This window comes from Melospiza georgiana, chromosome 28 (assembly GCF_028018845.1).
Source record: "Melospiza georgiana isolate bMelGeo1 chromosome 28, bMelGeo1.pri, whole genome shotgun sequence".
Lineage (NCBI taxonomy): Eukaryota > Metazoa > Chordata > Aves > Passeriformes > Passerellidae > Melospiza > Melospiza georgiana.
In genome coordinates, this window is record NC_080457.1 from 471689 (window position 1) to 486984 (window position 15296).

The 15296-nt window shown below is 61.8% G+C and overlaps 1 protein-coding gene across 4 annotated transcripts; it reads left to right on the forward strand.

Moving 5' to 3' along the window:
• The first annotated feature begins 1415 nt into the window (after positions 1-1415).
• Positions 1416-12877, forward strand: NFE2L1 (NFE2 like bZIP transcription factor 1). Of its 4 annotated transcripts, none has more exons than XM_058041862.1 (7): positions 1416-1466; positions 2095-2293; positions 3354-3805; positions 8263-8478; positions 8924-9013; positions 9411-9572; positions 9736-12877. In XM_058041862.1, the coding sequence occupies exons 3-7, from the start codon at positions 3356-3358 to the stop codon at positions 11065-11067; spliced, it is 2250 nt and encodes a 749-aa protein (XP_057897845.1). In that variant the 5' UTR covers positions 1416-1466; positions 2095-2293; positions 3354-3355; the 3' UTR covers positions 11068-12877. The 4 variants fall into 4 exon arrangements, with proteins under 4 accessions (XP_057897845.1, XP_057897847.1, XP_057897846.1 ...); XM_058041863.1 differs by lacking the exon at positions 1416-1466 and adding an exon at positions 1909-1971; XM_058041864.1 differs by lacking the exon at positions 8263-8478.
• The last annotated feature ends 2419 nt before the right edge of the window (positions 12878-15296 follow it).

Here is a 15296-nt window from a genome sequence, read left to right on the forward strand (position 1 = left end):
CTTGTCTCCCTGGGCTCACTCCTGGCTCTCTGCAGGTTTCAGGGGGGCACAAACAGCCTGGAAACCCCGGGATAACCCGGCCAGCCTCACCCCTGTCGGATCCCACACCACTTTTCCCATGTTATTTATTTTTTCCCCGGGATGAAGCAGCGTCTGTGGCATGCTGTCTGTCCCGGCGGGTTTCTGGGGCAGGGCAGGGGTGGCTGGGACGGGCAGGAATGGCAGGATCGGGACGGGGATCGGGGTGGTGCTGCCCCAGCCGCCCACCTGCCCCGCTGGCACCGGTCTGGGCAGGAACGGGGCACAGGGATGGGCAGGGATCCCACAGGGATCTGTGTGGGAAGGAGAAAAGGGTCAGGGATCCCAAATGGAGCAGGGATGGGCAGGAATCCCACACGGATCCATGAGGGAAGGGCAGAACAGGCAGGAATCCCACAGGGATCTGTGTGGGAAGGAGAAAAGGGTCAGGGATCCCAAATGGGGCAGGGATGGGCAGGAATCCCACACGGATCGATGTGGGAAGGCCAGGAATCCCACACGGATCCATGCAGGCCGGGGTGAGTGACCCGCTCCGGCTCTGAACCCTGCCCCGCGGCTGATGTTTAATTGGGTTACGGGGTTTCAGGCTGGCTTAGGGGTTGATGACCCTGGAAGGGAAAGGGAGGGCCAGGGCGTGATGCCAGCGGCCCTTTTCCACCTTTTTTCACACAGATCCCGGCCCGGAGCAGATTTTTGGGCAGCCGAGGTGGTTGGGAAGGGCCCCAGCCTGGCCCTCGCCTGCTGACACCCAGCAGTCACTAACACCGGGGCTGTCACCCCCAGATGTCCCTGCATGCCCGAGGCCTGGGGGTGCTCCCGAGGGGAACAAGGCTGAGGAGCGGCCTCGGGAGCAGCTCCGGGCGCGGTGCGGGCCCCGCCGGGGGTGCGGCCCCCTCAGGCCCCGCCATGGCGGCCTCGCCCCGCTCACGGCCCGGGCCTCCCGTTGCCGTGGCAACCGCTGCGGGGCGCTGAAGGGGCGGTGCCTCCGCGCCGCAGCCATTGGTGCGCGCCGCTGCCACTCAAGCGCGCGAATCCTGCGCGTCCTCTCATTGGTTTCTGCCGCTGTCACTCAGTAAAGGTTTTGCGCGCCATTGGGTGAGTATGCTGTCAATCAATCACAGAGCGGGGACCGCTCCTCTTGTCAGTTTCTCATTTCCCATTGGCTTGGCAGCGCCGAGCGCGAGGGCCGCCCGCGCCTCCTCGCATATCCATTGGTCAGCTCGCTTGCCAATCAAAGCGGCGCGGGGGAGGCGGGAGGAACTCTCCGCCGCCCGCTTCCCATTGGCCCGAGCCTCGCTCCCGCCTGCCCTCGGCTGGCGGTGATTGGCGGCGGCGCCGCGCGAGGCGGGCGGGGGGGGCGGTTGGGCCGGGGCGGGGAACGGGAGCGGCGGCGGCGGCGGGGCTGGAGCGGCGGCGGAGCCCGGCGGGTACCGACGGGGGCGGAATCTGTGGCGGCGGAGGGTGCGGGGAGGCGGTGGCGGCGAGCGGGTGGCGGCGGCGGCGGCGCGCGCGGGGCGGGGCGGGCGGCGCCGAGGGGGACGGCGAGGCCGCGGGAGCGCGCGCGCGGGTGGGGCGGGGTCACGTGGCCGCGCCGGAGGGGGGGGGGGGTGTGAGGTCACGTGGGGCCTTAAAGGGCCCCGGGAACGGGGAGCGCACGTGGGGCCCACGGGGACCCCCAAAACCGGGAAACCCCCCCGAAACCGGGCACCCCCCACGCTCGGGATCCCCCGGCCCAGCGCTCCGCTCCGCGGGAGCCGCCCCGGCGCGCTGGGGGCGGCGCGGGGCGGGCCCGGGAGCGGGGCCGGTGCTCCATGGAACAGCCCCGGCCCGGCCGGAGCCGCGCCGAGCAGGGACGGGGAACCGGATTCCTCCGGGCCGCGGGAAGCTGACGCGCCGGCCTAAGAATAGCGCGGGCCGGGGCTGCGGCCGGAGGTAACGCGGCCGGGGCGGCGGGAGCGCGATCGCGGTGAAACCCCCGGCAGCGGCGGGGGAAGGCGCGGTGCCGGCAGGGTGGAGCCCCGGTGCCACCGCGTTTGCTCTCTGGTTACATTGCAGCTGCTGATGAAATCGCAGCCGCCAGCGTTGGAGGCTTTGGACCTTCCCATGCTCGGGACCTTTGACTCATAAGAGGCTCCTGCGGAGGAGGAGGAGGAGAGGAGAGGAAGGAGAGGCAGGAGGAGGGAGCAGAGCCCGGTCCGGAGCGGGGCAGCTGCAGGGGCGCGCACAGCGGCGCTGCATGAGGAGTTTTCGGACAGTAAGTCGCACGGATCGCGGAATTCCGCGGGGTAAAAACAAAAGGGGAGGCGAGGGTGGAGCTGCCGGCGAGAGTTCCCGGCTTTGAACTTTGGTTTTCTCCGGTTCTGCACGCACCAATTTCCTGCCTTTTCTGAGCAAAACCAAACTGAAAACCTTCTGAGCGTTCTTTAAACTTTCCTCCTGGCTTTCAGCTCTGCCCTGAAGGGCAGAAATGATTGTTTGAAAGTGGGGCAGAGCAGAGCCAAACCCACCCAACCTGTTGGGTGCTGTGTGCGGAGGCTTCGCCCTCTGCCAGCTCCTCACTGTCCATCCCCAACCTCAACCCTTGTTTGTTTTTAGTTATTATTTATTTAATTTAAATTTTCCCCGCACCAGAGATGCTCTCCCTGAAGAAATAGCTCCTCGCTGTCCATCCCCAACCTCAACCCTTGTTTGTTTTTAATTTTTATTTAATTTTTTTTTAATTTTTCCCGAACCAGAGATGCTCTCCTTGAAGAAATAGCTCCTTGCTGTCTATCCCCAACCTCAACCCTTGTTTGGTTTTAACTTTTATTTATTTATGTTTTAATTTTCCCCGCCGCAGAGATGCTCTCCCTGAAGAAATGTCCATCACCAACTCCAACCCTTGTTTGGTTTTAACTTTTATTTATTTATTTTTAATTTTCCCTGCCCCAGAGATGCTCTCCCTGAAGAAATGTCCGTCCCCACCCTCAACTCTTGCTTGTTTTAAACTTCTATTTATTTTTTTCCTGACTTTCCCCGCCGCAGAGATGCTCTCCCTGAAGAAATGTCCATCCCCACCCTCAACCCTTGCTTGGTTTTAACTTTTATTTATTTATGTTTTAATTTTTCCCACCCCAGAGATGCTCTCCCCGAAGAAATAGCTCCTCGCTGTCCATCCCCAACCCCAACCCTTGTTTGGTTTTAACTTTTATTTATTTATGTTTTAATTTTTCCCGCACCAGAGGTACTCTCCCTGAAGAAATGTCCATCCCCAACCCCAACCCTTGTTCGGTTTTAACTTTTATCTATTTTTTTCCTGGCTTTCCCCGCCGCAGAGATGCTCTCCCTGAAGAAGTACTTCACGGAGGGGCTGATCCAGTTCACCATCCTGCTGAGCCTGGTCGGGGTGCGCGTGGACGTGGACAGCTACCTGAGCTCGCAGCTGCCGCCGCTGCGCGAGATCATCCTGGGCCCCAGCTCGGCGTACGCGCAGACCCAGTTCCACCAGCTGCAGAACACGCTGCACGGCTATGGCGTCCACCCCAAGAGCGTCGAGCTCGACTCCTTCTTCTCGGCGCGCCGCCTGCTGAGCCAGGTGCGCGCCCTGGACCGGCTGCGGGTGCCCAGCACCGAGCTCAGCGCCTGGCTGGTGCACCGCGAGCCCGAGGCGCCCCAGGACGGCGGCGGCGGCGCCGACCGCGACGCCGGGGCCGAGCAGGGCTTTGGGGACGAGCTGGAGGACCTGGGAGCCGTGGCGGCGCCCGCCAACGGGGACCTCACCAAGGAGGTAGGGAACGGCGGGTTTGGGGTGGGTTTGGGGTGGGTTTGGGTGGTGTTGGCGCGTTTGGCGCCCGGGGATGGCGCAATCCGGGAGCTGGGCCGGGTTTCAGCGCTCCCGGGGTGATTTTCCCTTTTTGTCGGCTCCGCTCTGGCTGCAGAGCGGCAGTGAAAGGAGGGGGAAGGAGCCAGGGCCCCTCGTGACCCTGGCGATTGGGAAAGCGAGCGGCCCGGCTGGGAAATAAACAGGGCTGTTGGGAAAGAGCCTGGCCCAGGTGTGGAGCAGGTGTTGGGTTGCTGGGCTGGAGCCTGGCCAGGAGCCTGCTCCTCCTCCCGCCGTGTTCCTCCCCGGGAGCCTGCTCCTCCCTCCTCGGTATTCTTCCCCAGAATTCAGTTCCTCCCTCAGTTTCCCTCCCCAGAATTCATTTTCTCACTCAGTTTTCGTCCCCAGAATTCATTTTCTCACTCAGTTTTCTTCCCCAGAATTCAGTTCCTCCCTCAGTTTCCCTCCCTAAAATCCAGTTCCTTGCTCGCTTTCCCTCCCCAGAATTCCTTTCCTCACTCAGTTTTCCTCCCCAGAATTCCTTTTCTCACCCAGTTTTCTTCCCTGAAATTCAGTTCCACATTCAGTGTTCCTTCCCAACATTCATTTCCTCACTCGGTTTTCCTCCCCAGGATTCCATTCTTCACTCAATTTTCGCCCCAGGAGCCTGTTCCTCACTCAGTTTTCTTCCCCAAAATTCAGTTCCTCACTCAGTTTCCCTCCCCAGGATTCCTTTCCTCGCTCAGTTTCCCTCCCCATCCGTGTGGGCAGAGCTGGGCTGGGCTGGGTTTGGTTTTCCTGCTGTCCCTGACCTTTGGGAGGGCTGGGATGCGATTCCAGGCCCCGGGAGCTGCTGCCGTGGTTGTGGCAGGGCTGCCTCGGTCACGGCACAGCCCGGCTTCCATGGGAGCTGATCCACGGGTCCTGCCAGGATTGTGGAATGGGGCTGTCAGTGCTGATCCACGGCCTTGGGTCCTGCCAGGATTGTGGAATGGGGCTGTCAGTGCTGATCCACGGCCTTGGGTCCTGCCAGGATTGTGGAATGGGGCTGTCAGTGCGAATCCATGGCCTTGGGTCCTGCCAGGGTCAGGGAATTGGGGTGTCAGGGGTGGTTCCATGGCCTTGGGTCCTTTCAGGTCTATGGAATTGAGGTGTCAGGGGTGGTTCCATGGCCTTGGGTCCTTTCAGGTCTATGGAATTGAGGTGTCAGTGGTGATCCGTGGCCTTGGGTCCTTCCAGGGCTGTGAAATGGGGGTATGGGGGTCTCAGTGGGGTTCCATGTCCCCAGGTCCTTCCAGGTCTATGGAATTGAGGTGTCAGGGGTGGTTCCATGGCCTTGGGTCCTTTCAGGTCTATGGAATGAGGGTGTCAGTGGTGTTCCATGTCCCCAGGTCCTTCCAGGTCTATGGAATGGGGGTCTCAGTGGGGTTCCATGTCCCCAGGTCCTTCCAGGTCTATGGAATTGAGGTGTCAGGGGTGGTTCCATGGCCTTGGGTCCTTTCAGGTCTATGGAATGAGGGTGTCAGTGGTGTTCCATGTCCCCAGGTCCTTCCAGCAGGGCTCTGCCCTCCCGGCAGGGCACGGGGAGCTGCTGGCACGGTCTGCAGCAGGGATTGGGATCGGGATCAGGATCGGGATCGGGGTCGGGCTGTGGGAGCAGCCGTGAGGGGAGCGCTGCAGAGGCGATGGAGCCGGCCCCGGCAATGTCATCCCGATTTCCCTGCCCGTTCCCAGGGGGCAAACCCCGCTCTGGGCCGGCAGCAGCGACCCTGGAGGTGCCAGAGGGACGCGAGGCCGAGCATCCCCGTGTGCTGGTGCCGGGCATTCCCCGGGAGGCCATTCCCGGCCTCGGGGATAATGGCACCGGGCGGATCCTTGGGCAAGGTCACTCCTGGGAGGCTCCGCCGCCCTTCCCCAGCTGGGGATTCCTGGCCCCGAGGAGCTCTCGGCAGGGAAGGCAGGGGCAGATTTTGGGCAATTTGGGCACACAGGAGCCGGAGCTGCCGTTTGCAGAGGCCTCCAGGGGCCTGGCCGTGCTGGGAGTGGAACCCGGGCTGGGAATCAGGGAGGGGTGGGTGGGGAGATCCCGGCCCTTCCCGCATCCCTGCTCATCCTCGGGGCTCTGTTTGCCTTCATTTCCCCCCGATCCCGGCTTTTCCCGCATCCCTGCGTGTTCTCAAGGCTCTGTTTCCCGTTATTTCCCCCAAAACCGTGCCGGACATGATCTCTGCTCATCCTCAGGGCTCCGCTTTCCTTGATTTCCCCCCGATCCCGGCTTTTCCTCCATCCCCATCACTCTCCAGGCTGTTCTCCACGATTCCCCCCAGTCCCAGCTTCCCCCCATCCCCGTCCCTCCAGGCTCTGTTTTCCATCATTTCCCCCCCGATCGCGGATTCCCCCCATCCCCGGCTCCGTTTTCCGCGGCTCCCGAGCGCTGCGGGCCGGGAGCGGCGGCGGCCCCGGGCGATCCCGTCTGGCTCCCGCGTCCCTCCCGGGCCCACCCCGCGCCCTCCGCCCCCGGTTCCGTTGCGGGGCAGTTCCGGGGGGCGATTCCCCAGCCCGGCTCCCCCGGGGCAGCCGCGGCTTTTGGGTTTTCCCCCCGGGGTATTCCCGGTATCCCCGGGCGGGCCCCGGGCTGCGGATGGCTCCGGGGCCCGGCCTGGAAATTGGAAATTTTTCCATGACTTTTGCTGGGTTGTGCGCGGGCCGGGCGCGACCTTGCCGGGGGAACACGGGCGATATAAATAATTTTGGGAAGAGCTGGAGCTCGCTCCGGGAATGCTGTGCGGGATTTTTTTTTTTCTCTTTTTTTTTTTTTTTTTTTTTTTTTTTCCTTTTTGGGCGTTGCAGCACCCGGAGAGCGGGCGGGGCGGGAGGGGAATTATGAAATCCTCCTGATTTTTATCCCACGGATAAAAAAATGCCCATTCTGAGCCGGGGCTAAAGACAAAGCTGGGATTAAATCCCGGCGCTTCCCTCTGCAGCATTGGGGGTGGGGAGGGCGGCGGAGGCGCCGTGCCCGGGGCCGTTTCTACAACACGAGGATAAAAATACGTGGGGCATGTGATGAGCTGCGGGGGCTCCGCGCCGTCCCCCCCGCCCGGGGGATCTCCTTACACTTGGCCGCGGTTACCGGGGCCGGGCGTGCCCGGGCCGAGGAGCCCCGGGGCAGGAGGGGCGGGGGTCGCGCCGTGCGGGCCGGGGTGTCCCGGGGCCGGGCCAAGGTGACCCCGGGCAGTGCGGGCTCCGGGCCGGGGGTCCCGGCGTTCCCCGCCCCCATCCCCATTCCCCATTCCCGGTGCGGCGCGGGCGGGGCCGGGGGGGGGGGGGGGGGGGCGGCCTCGCTGCGCCAGGGCGGGGGCGCGGCCCGGTGGGCGCCCCGCGGGCGCTGATTGGCTGAGCGGGCGGCCCCCGCCGGCGCCGATTGGTCAGGGCGGCGGCCCCCGTTAGCGCTGATTGGTCGCGGCCACCGCCCGGGGCGGGGCGGGGCCATCGGCGGAGGGGGCGTGGTCCGGGAGCGCCGCATCCCGGCAGGGAGGGGGCGTGGCCTGGCGGAGGGGGCGGGGCTTGGCGGCCGCCGCAGCCGGGAACGGCGGGGGGAGGGTGGGGGGGGGGGCGGCCCCGCCGAGCCCCTCCCGGTCCCTCCCGAGCCCCTCCCGGCCCCGCCGCCCGCCCGGGGCCGCCGCCGCAGCCACAGCAGCATCCTCCGCACCGGGGGCGGGGGCGGCCGCTGCCGCCGCAGCGGGGCCGCGCGGGCACCTGTGGCCGGTGGGGCGGAGCGGAGCGCGGCTCCCCCCGCCGCTGCCGCCGCCGCCCCGGCCGGCGATGCGTGCGCGGCGCCGCGCCCCGGCCAGCCCGCCCCGCCGCCGCCGCCTCCTCCTCTTCCTCCCCCGGGGACCATGATCGGCGTGCGCCGCGGCCCGGGCGGCAGCTGGGGACATGAGAAAGGTACCGGGGCCGCCCCGAGGAGCGGGGGGCTGCGGGGGGGGCCGCGGGCAGCCCGGTGCCGGCGGGGAGCGGGCCGGGGCCCGGCGGAGCGGCGGCGGCTCAAGTTGCATCAGGTGGGTGGGAATGCGGGGATTTTCCTGCCACCCCACCCCTTATGCAAATGGCCGGGATGGCACCACGGGCTGATGCAAGGCGGGCACGGCGCAGCCACCGCCGCGACGCGGGCCCGGGCGGCCCCCGCCGCCTCCCCCGGCGGCGGGCGGGCGGCCATGGGCGGCGGGCAGGGCAGCGCCGGCCATGCGGAGCCCGCAGAGCCGCTCCCGGGCCCGCCCGGCTCCCGAGCCCCGGCGGCGGCCGAGGGGGGCCCGGCGGGTGGGCTGCGGGACGGGCGGGCGGGGGGCCCCGGGGAGGGGCCGCTGGGCGGGGACCCCCCGGGGCAGGCCAGGGCGCTGAAGGAAATGTGGTCTGTCTTGCAGGACATCGATTTGATTGACATCCTGTGGAGACAGGATATTGATCTCGGCGCTGGGCGAGAGATTTTTGACTACAGCCACCGTCAGAAAGAGAGCGAAGTGGACAAAGAGCTGAGCGATGGGAGGGAGCGCGGGGACAGCTGGAGGAGTGCAGGGGATGAGGTCTTGGATAGAATCCCGCTAGTTGATGGAGAGACCGGGGAGAGTTTCCCTGCGCAGGTAACGCCCGGGGCCGGCCGGGCTGGGGCTGCGCTCCCGGGGCCCTGCGGCTCTGCCGGCGCCTGTGCGGGGCTGCTCCAGCGGCAGGGCGGCAGCAGGGCTTGCCCAGGTGGCTGCAGGAGATTTGGGCAGGGCCGTGTCCCCCTGGCCTGTGTGGCCGGAGGGGACAGCAATGAAAGCAGGGACATCAGGGATATCAGGGGACACCAGGCACGGCAGGGACGGCAGGGACAGCAGGCTGGCCGGGAGCGGCGGCGCTGGTTGGCGCTCTCCCGTAGCCCCGAGCGAGCGAGCGGGAGGATGGAGCCAGCACAGGAGCACTGGGTGGGGCTCTGGCTCTTTTTGGATGCGCTGCGATCCAGCCCTGCTGGAAGGGAGCTGGTTCCCCCTCAGCAGCAGCTCCCGCAGCCCGTGGCTGCCATGGCCTGTGTTTGCTGTCCCCCAGGTGCCCGGAGCGGAGGATCAGACAGCCCTGTCCCTGGAGGAGTGCCTTAGGCTGCTGGAGGCCACCTTCCCCTTCGGGGACAATTCCGAGGTGAGCCCGCGGGGTGGATCCCCAGGCTCTCCCTGCCTCGCTCGCTGGGGTTTTGGTGCCTCCTGTGCTTCTCCCGCAGCAGCAAATTGGGTTTGGCTGCTCCAGGAGGCTCCAGGCACCCTGAGAAACCACGCGGGGAGGGGGGGCTGTGGTTCATTAAAACCTCCTGGCTTTGCTCCTCGTCAGTTCATGGGAAAGCGGGCGGGAAGGGCCCTGGGCTGGGGGGGGGGGGCTGCATCCCTGAGCATCCATCCCTGAGCATCCCTGAGTGTCCATCCCTGAGCATCCCTGAATGTCCCCAAGAATCCCTGAGAATCCCTGAGCGTCCCTGAGTGTCCATCCCCGCTCATCCCCGCGCGTGCCCGCGGTGCCAGCCCTGACTGCCTGGTGTGCTCAGTTCCCAGCTGCGGATGTCTCGGCCCTGAGCGAGGCCGTGCCCGGGCAGAGCCGGGCCCCGGGCGGCGCCCCCGGCCTGCTGTCCCCTCTGCTGGCCGAGACCGAGTCGCCCTTCGACCTGGAGCAGCAGTGGCAGGACCTGATGTCCATCATGGAGATGCAGGTGAGCTCCACGAGGGTGGGAAGGGCCTCGTCCCTCCAGGTGTGAATTTAGGTCCTGACGTTGACACTGTGCCATCCCCGTGCCACCTGGGAGCTCCTGGGTGGGACCTGGCAGCGTCCTTGGCCCCGGGGCTCCTCCACTGAGCTGCGCCTGTCTCTTGCAGGCCATGGAGGTGAACAGCACGAGCGCCGAGAGCCTCTACGGCGGCACGGGCGGGGACCTGCTGGCGTCCAACTACAGCCTGGCCCCCGGCACGCCCATCAACCAGAACGTCAGCCTGCATCAGGCCTCGCTGGGCAGCTGCTCCCAGGACTTCTCCCTCTTCAGCTCGGACATGGAGAGCCCCTCCATGGCGGGCGGCTCGGCCCTGCTGCAGCTGGCGCCCGACAACTCCACCGGCCTCAACAGCACCTTCGGCTCCACCAACCTGAGCGGGATCTTCTTCCCGCCCCAGATGAACGGCACGGCCAACGAGACGGCCGGGCCCGAGCTGCCCGACCCGCTGGGGGGGCTGCTGGACGAGGCCATGCTGGATGAGATCAGCCTGATGGACTTGGCCATCGAGGAGGGCTTCAACCCCGTGCAGGCCTCGCAGCTGGAGGAGGAGTTCGATTCCGACTCAGGTCTTTCCCTGGATTCCGGCCACAGCCCCGCGTCCCTGAGCAGCTCCGAAGCCTCGTCCTCGTCGTCCTCTTCCTCTTCGTCCTCCTCCTCCTCCTCGTTTTCCGAGGAAGGCGCCGTGGGCTACAGCTCGGACTCGGAGAACGTGGACTTTGAGGAAGCGGAAGGGGCGGTTGGCTACCAGCCAGAGTACAGCAAGTTCTGCCGCATGAGCTACCAGGACCCGGCGCAGCTCCACTACCTGCCTTACCTGGAGCACGTGGGCCACAACCACACCTACAACATGGCCCCGGGCGCCCTGGACCCCGAGGAGCCCAAAGCGCCCGGCGCCGGCAAGAAGAGCGGCAAGGAGAAACCGTCGGAGCTGCTGGACAAGCAGCTGAGCCGCGACGAGCACCGCGCCCGGGCCATGAAGATCCCCTTCACCAACGACAAGATCATCAACCTGCCCGTGGAGGAGTTCAACGAGCTCCTGTCCAAGTACCAGCTGAGCGAGGCCCAGCTCAGCCTCATCCGCGACATCCGCCGGCGCGGCAAGAACAAGATGGCGGCGCAGAACTGCCGCAAGAGGAAGCTGGACACCATCCTCAACCTGGAGCGCGACGTGGAGGAGCTGCAGCGCGACAAGTCCAAACTGCTCAGGGAGAAGGTGGAGTTCCTCAAGTCCATCCGGCAGATGAAGCAGAAGGTGCAGAGCCTGTACCAGGAGGTGTTCGGGCGGCTGCGGGACGAGCAGGGCCGGCCCTACTCGCCCAGCCGCTACGCGCTGCAGTACGGCAGCGACGGCAGCGTGCTGCTGATCCCGCGCGCGCCCGCGCCCGCCGAGCCGCAGCCGCGCCGCCCGGAGCGCAAGCAGAAGGACAGGAGGAAGTGAAGGCGGCGGCGGAAGGGAGAGCTGGGACGAGGGCCGAGCCTGGAGGTGCTTGCGGAGGGAACTTTGATGCCTTCTTATCCGATCCTGTCTCCTGGGGCCGCGCGCGGCGCCGGCGGCGCCGGGGACTCTGCGGGAGCGAGCGGCCGTCCCCGAGCGCGGGACGGGGCCCAGCCCGAGCCCAGCTGCCACCGGCCACCCCCGGGTGCTGGGAGAGCAGGGACGAGCTGGCATCGCTGCTGGGGAGGTTGGCACGAGGTGGATAAAACAAAAAAAAAACCACAAAAAAAAAAATCCCACAAAAAAAAAAAAAATACAAACTACTGTTAGGAACTGGCTTTAAGTAAGAGAAAAAAAAAAAGAACAAAAAACAAGAAAAAAAAAGAGATTTAAGCGAATGGACTTCAAACCAAGTTATAGGAGAGACGTTTTTCTGAACTTCCAAAGTTCTGTGATTTCAGGTAGTTGGTTGTTTTTAATTTTTTTTTCCCTTTTTCTTTTTTCTTTTGGTTATTTTTTGGTTTTTTTCTCCCTTTTTTCCTTTCATCCCGAGCCCGTTTTTGCCATCGGTGTGTGTGAGATATTCCAGATTTCTCCTTCCTCGACGGAGATCAGACCAGGGCACACGTGGAGAGACACAAAAAGTGGCGTGACTTCCATTAACCCTTTCCAGCCCGAGGAGGAGCAGAGCCGGGGGCGACTCCCGTTAACCCTTTCCTGCCTGGGGAAAGGGCAAGGAATCCATCGTGGGAGGAAGGGGAAGGCAGGGAGGAGGGGGCTGCAGGATCCCTTGCGGAGCACCCGGCCCCGCCTGCTTCTCCCGGGAAGGAATTTTGGGTCAGGAACAGCACAAGGGGAGCGCTGGGACCCCGATCCCAACCTCAGCCCCGGCCTTGGGGCCTCACCTCGAGCACCCAACAGCTGCAGGTCCCCGTCCCACAACCACGCTTGGGTTTTCTGGGGGTTCCAGCCTTGACTTTTTCCTCCCCCTTTTAGGGTCTAGAAGTGCTTGTGTTGAGTAAAAAAACAAACAAACAAAGAAAAAAAACAAAAAAAAAATTACAAAAAAAAAAAAAGAAAAAAAAAGCCAAAAAAAAAAAAGGGAGAAGCCCAAACGTTCAAAGCTGCTCAATGTTCTCTTTGCCATAAAGATTCCGTGTAACCGTGTGATCACATTATAGGATTCTCTTCTGTCCCTAGAGGTGTTGGTCTGACTTCCTTTGTTTTTCAGGAGGGGGGTGGGGGTAGTGCCTTGATCACTGTCAGGTCTCCACACCTCGGAGACCATCCTAGAGCTGTATTTCCATATAGCACAGCTGGGAGTGTTCTGACTTTACCAGCAACCAGAAAAAAAAAATAGAAATTAAAAAAAAAAAAAAAAAAGGAAAAAAAAAGCTTAAAAAAATAAATAAAATGAATAAAATGAAAATAAATGGCTTTTCCGAGCCAGTCCTGTGCACGGGATCCAGGCAGGATCCCAGGGTGGCGCTTCCACCTGGGAGAGCAGCAGGGAAGGCCCGCCGGCAAGATGTGTGTGGGTTTGTGGGAATGTTTTCATGGTTTTTTGGGAATGCTTGGAGCTGGGATGGGCTGGATGGGGGCCCCGAGCCCCTCCGGCCCCCCGGGAATGAAGCACAAGTTGGGATGTGGGGAGGTTGGGATGGAGAGAGAGCCCTGTGCGTGTGGGTAAATTATTTCTTTTTGTTTCCTCTTAGAAACTTGTTTTGATTTGAATGATCTGTGACCTGTCAGGGAGAGAAGAGAGATTGTTGTGAGCACAGGACAAAAAAATAAAAACGGCTTATTCACTGTACCAGCCTCGGCTCCAGGGGTTTTATTGGGGATTTGGGGTGGAATTTTTGTGGGAATTCGGGGATTTTCTGCCATCACTGCAGCTCCAGGCCCAGCTTGGATGGGAGGGAGCTGTTCCAGCCCTGCAGGGATGGAGGAGAAGAGAAGAAAGAAAAGGGAGAAGAAAGGAGAAGGAGGAAAAGGAGGAAAAAGGAAAAGGGGAAGGAAAAGGAGAAGGAGGAGCAGAAACCTCCACACGAGCTCCGCAGTGACTCCACACTGGATCCACACTGGGCCCAAGGTGCTCCCCGCTCTCCTCGTGGGTGATGATCCCCGATGTTCCTCAGGGCCAGGGTTAGGGTGGGATCCCAGCAGGCACAAAATCCCCCAGGGATTCCCTGGGATGGAGCTCATGGGGAAGGGACCCACTGCTCCTCCTGGGATCCAGCCTCAGCTTCCATCCTCTTCCTCCAGGAGCCGCCATTTCCTCCCGGAGACACCGTGCTCCTCCAGGAACCATCATCCTCCTCCAGGAACCATCATCCTCCTCCAGAACCATCCTTCTCCAAGAACATTTGTCCTCCTCCAGGAACCACCATCCTCATCCAGGAACCATCATCATCCTCCGAGGACCACCATCTTCCTCCTCTAGGAACCTTCCTCCTCCTTGTCCAAGAGTCTTCCTCTTCCTCCTCCAATAACCCCCAATCCTCTTCCTCCAGGAACCACCATCACCTTCCTCCTCCAGGAACCTTCATCCTTCCCAAGAACCATCATCATCATCCTCCAAGACCCCTCCTCCAGGAGCCATCATCTTCATCCAAGAACCATTCCCCCTCCTTGTCCTCAAAGAACCTTCCTCCTCTTCCTCCTCCAGGAGCCACCATCCTCATCCAGGAACCATCATCGTTCTCAAGAACCATCGTCATCCTCCAAGGCCTTTCCTCCAGGAGCCATCATCTTCATCCAAGAACCATTCCCCCTCCTCGCCCTCCAAGAACCTTCCTCCTCCAGGAACCTTCCTCTTCCTCCTCCAGGAACCTTCCTCTTCCTCCTCCAGGAACCTTCCTCTTCCTCTTCCAGGAGCCACCATCCTTCTCCTCCAGGAACCTTCCTCTTCCAGGAGCCACCATCCTCCTCCTCCAGGAACCTTCCTCTTCCTCCTCCAGGAGCCACCATCCTCCTCCTCCAGAACCACGACCCTCATCCAAGAACCCTCCTCTTCCTCCACCAATAACTCCCAATCCTTCTCCTCCAGGAACCACCACCACCATCTTCCTCCTCCTCCTCCTCCTCCTGCAGCCCTCAGCTCCCCGATTCCATCCCCTCCATCCGTGGGTCCCTCCCAGCCCCGCGCTGCAGACAAGGGAAGGAACTGGGGGTCACTTACCCACTCCGTGCTCCCCGGCAGGCCCAGGGCTCTCCTCTGCAGCTGGAGGCCAGAACGAGCCCAGAACCTGCTCCAGAACCTGCTCCAGAACCTTCTGCAAAGCTCTAACCTGGCTCAGGGCTCACCTTCCCTCCGCGGCCTGCTCTACCTGATGGGCACTCATCGCTGGAGGAAAGGCAGCAAGGTAAAGAAACCATTAAAAAAAAAAAACTATTCAAAAACAATATTTAAAAAAAAAATTATTAAAATCAGGATTATAAATCTAAAATTTTATTGAGACAAAAAAAAATGTCAAAACAAAACAAAACAAAAAAAAAACCAAAATAAAAACTGGACAGAGCTCGGTATGAAGTTAAAATCCAAACACGAACTTTTACATTTGCACACGGATTTTTGCACAGGAACCCAAACACATGCTCATAAAAAAGGTTTGTACAATGCACGTCGAGATCCCACCCCTGGAGTCACTTAAATAGTTCAGGATTTGGGAAATAAATCTGATTTCAAAAATCAAAACCCCCTTGAGGTTCTGGGAAAGCAGCCCCCAGCCCCGTTTTGGGGGGAAATTGGGATTGACTGGATTTCTGCTTGTGCTGCTGTTGGTTCCTCTCCCTCCCACATTCCCTCCCTGCTGGCTGGGCAGGAAAATCCAGAGTGGGAAAAAGAAGGAGTGGTCAGAAATTCAGGAAATCTCTTTTTTTTGGGGGGGTGTTTCCCCCCTAATTTGGAGAAATAGCACCTTAGAATGGGAAAAAAAAAAAGGGTTAAAAAGGCAATAAAGGGTTAAAGTCCATCCCTCCCCATACAATGCACGTGTCAGGAGTGGCAGTTCTGCTGCAGGACGATACAGAATCACAAAGTTGCATTTTCACAAAGTCTCCCCTTTGTCCCCTCCCGCCCCAAAAATTCCCTCCCCATTTTCCCCCAAAAGTTCCCCCTAAAAATCGCTCGAGGATCAACTCCGGAGATTTTGGACTTTCACAGTTTCAGTGTCTCTGTCCCCAGGTCTGGCAGCAATTCTGGGATCTTCTCCCTTTCTCCCTTAGTTTTT